At 47.3% G+C, this 2,729-nt stretch overlaps 1 protein-coding gene across 1 annotated transcript; it reads right to left on the bottom strand.

Annotated features, from left to right (window-relative positions):
* Positions 1 to 662: 662 nt before the first annotated feature.
* On the bottom strand, positions 663 to 1,623 carry LOC116994797 (prolyl-tRNA synthetase associated domain-containing protein 1-like). Its single transcript, XM_033056736.2, has 2 exons — positions 1,535 to 1,623; positions 663 to 1,153 (listed from the first exon to the last, which is right to left on the bottom strand). The coding sequence occupies exons 1-2, from the start codon at positions 1,610 to 1,612 to the stop codon at positions 716 to 718; spliced, it is 516 nt and encodes a 171-aa protein (XP_032912627.1). The 5' UTR covers positions 1,613 to 1,623; the 3' UTR covers positions 663 to 715.
* Positions 1,624 to 2,729: the final 1,106 nt, after the last annotated feature.

Raw genomic sequence — 2,729 nt, 5'->3', positions numbered from 1 at the left:
TTTTAATTCATTCTCCTGCAGTTCTGGTTTCAGTTCATCCCAGCCTGTGCTGATGCTCTTGCCCCAGTGGCATTGTTTGTGCTGGCATTTTCCTTGGGCTGCATCCAAAAGCCTTTGCCCCCATCACCCCCAGATTCCAGCCCTCTCTCACTGCTCCCCTGGCTCTGGGTTTTGGGGGGTGCTCGTTGCCATGGGATGTTTACTGCACTTGAGGGAGTTCCTGCTGCTTCTGTCTTCAGCACACCAGGATTGAAAAATGACAATCAAAAGCATCTCTTGTAGTGTAGGTGAGTTGTATTTTTAGGAAAAAAGAATAAAAAGTAAGCAATGTGTTGTTGGGCATAAATGGGTGCAGGGACAGTCACTCTGTCCTGGGAGTATTGATCTACACCTTGGAATTTGTTCTTTCCTAGTGATGTCAAGTTTAAACCTTCATGCCTGGGAAATTCTAGTTTTATCCTTTTACTGACAAAGACTATCATAGTGTTTAAATAATGCCTTTTCTACTTACTAGTTACTTAGTGGTAGGTTGCAGAATGTCTTCTTAAGAACATTGCTAAATTTCTAATAATTGAAAGGCAGTATTTTTTCTCACCAGATTATACAATACAAACTTCCATAACTGAAACAACTGAAAAAGGAGTAAGCCATTTTTTTTTCCCCAAGTTTTATTTGTAAGGAGATTTTTCACCAGTAACAGAAAAAGGAACTTCCTCTACTTAATGTCTTCATCGAAGTGCACGACGATGGGCTCGTGGCCTGTTGATCTCACAAACCTCAGGAAGTCCTCGGGGCTCAGTCCCATGGTTGCAGAATTTGTCATTGGATGGAAATACAGCTTTTCATGGCCCCCTTGGAGCAGGGCAGCGTCCAGCACCAGCCTCACATCTCCCTGGTCGCAGAAGAGGGCGAGCGGCGTGGCGCAGCCCTGGCCCACTCCCAGTTTTTCCAGCATGGCATTTTCATCAGCAAACCTCAGGTTTCCGCTTCCCACGCCCAGCTTTTTACCGAGTTCGTTTAAATTGACCTGCCTGTTGTGCAGCACCGTCACCAGCCAGAAGCCTTTCTTCTTTTTGTCTTTAAGAAACAGGTTTTTGCTGTGACCTCCTTTCATGTGCTGGACGTGGGGCATCATTTCTTCCACAGTGAACACCTGGAAAACAGCAGCAGTGTCCCATTAGACTCCCAGCCCTGTGCTGCCACTACCTTTTGATAAATATTTGGAAAACTGAATGTCCTACTCGGCCTAAAAGCTGTACCCTTTCACGAAGGAGTTTTAACAGAATAAAAAATGTGACGAACTGCTCCGGCACACTTTTCGGAATCTTTGTTTTAAACGGGAGCTGGGAGCGCTCCCGTTCGCGGCTCCACACACTTGGAATAACGTGGCGTGTAACCGGGAGCCAGGAAAAGCTTGGGAAGCATCTCGGATCTCCTCAGACCACGGGGGGAAAGGGGCTGGATCCAGAACCTCCGCATCGGTGCTTGTGCCACAAGCCAGGGCTTTGCTCCCGGATCCCGGGCTGTGCCGTACCTGGGGGTGCTCGGCGGTGACGGTGGCGATGCCCAGGTCCCGCAGCCGCCGCTCCAGAGCCTCCCGCAGCTCCGCCATCGCTTCCCTTCCCTTCCTTTCCCCCTCCCCTTCCTTCCCTTCCCGCCCCGCCCCGCCCCTGCTCCGGGCCCGCCCCGCTGCCCAGAACCGGCTTTTCAAAGCCGAAAAGATCAAAATTCACCCTATAAACAAAAACTGCATCATTTACGTTTCTGTAAAAGCAACCAGTAGTAATCAGGAATTGCAGCTAAGCCAACTGGAAAATATTTCTGCGACCCAAACCATCGCGCTGGCCGGGGACATCGGTAATTATTTTATTTGTTTTCAGTTTGCCCTTGAGAAAAACGGGCGATCTGTAATAAGTTTTGAATTAAAGCAGCATGGCTCTGTGGTTAAGAGACGTGTGGATAAAATGTGATCCCACGCCAATTCCCAGAGCCTTGCACAGCGCGCAGGAAGATTTCCAGGCAGCACCCAGCGGAAGATGAGCTCAAAAAGCAGATTTGCAGTAAACTCTGATGTCTGTTTTGCACCTTTCTAATAAAGTGCTTTTCAGGTCAGTCCCAGTATGTGCTGCCCTCACAATATCCCTGTGCCAGCGTGTCCTCCTGTGCTAGAGCACTGACTGCTTTTAATGCGCTTTGCACAACTTTCGGTATTTAATCTTTTTATTTTTACTGTGATCTATTTCTGAGATGATTTTCCCCATTTTGCCCATGGAGAAACACTCACGGGCCCTGTACACTGCTTATTGTGCAGAATACTTATTTTTTCCAACACTAAGCATCCTAAATGAGCAAATACTTGCAGCAAAGTTTCAAGGGGAACAAAATACGTAGTTATGGCTCTTGCAAATGTGTGGGAAATCACAGGTCCCACATTATGGGCAAAGAGCGTGAAATACACAGCTCAGAAATGTAATGTAAAGGAAATTACGGTCATTATTCCTCACACACAATTCGCAGTGTCCGGACAGGGATCGCCACAGCACCAGCGCTGTCCCTTGGGATTATCTCTGCGTTTTACAACCAGCATTAACCAGGTAACATCAAGGAATTTTCATTTGTACAGCTTCCTATTAAATATTTGTGTTCTCCGTTAAGTGGCGCTGTTTTAGAGACGCCAAATTGGAGAGGGCTTAAAAATCGGGCAGGTTAAAGCTTTAGATTGGATGTGG

This window comes from Catharus ustulatus, chromosome 3 (assembly GCF_009819885.2).
Source record: "Catharus ustulatus isolate bCatUst1 chromosome 3, bCatUst1.pri.v2, whole genome shotgun sequence".
In the NCBI taxonomy this organism is placed as follows: domain Eukaryota; kingdom Metazoa; phylum Chordata; class Aves; order Passeriformes; family Turdidae; genus Catharus; species Catharus ustulatus.
Note: the sequence above shows the minus strand (reverse complement) of the source record. Positions and strands in the feature narration are given on the sequence as shown.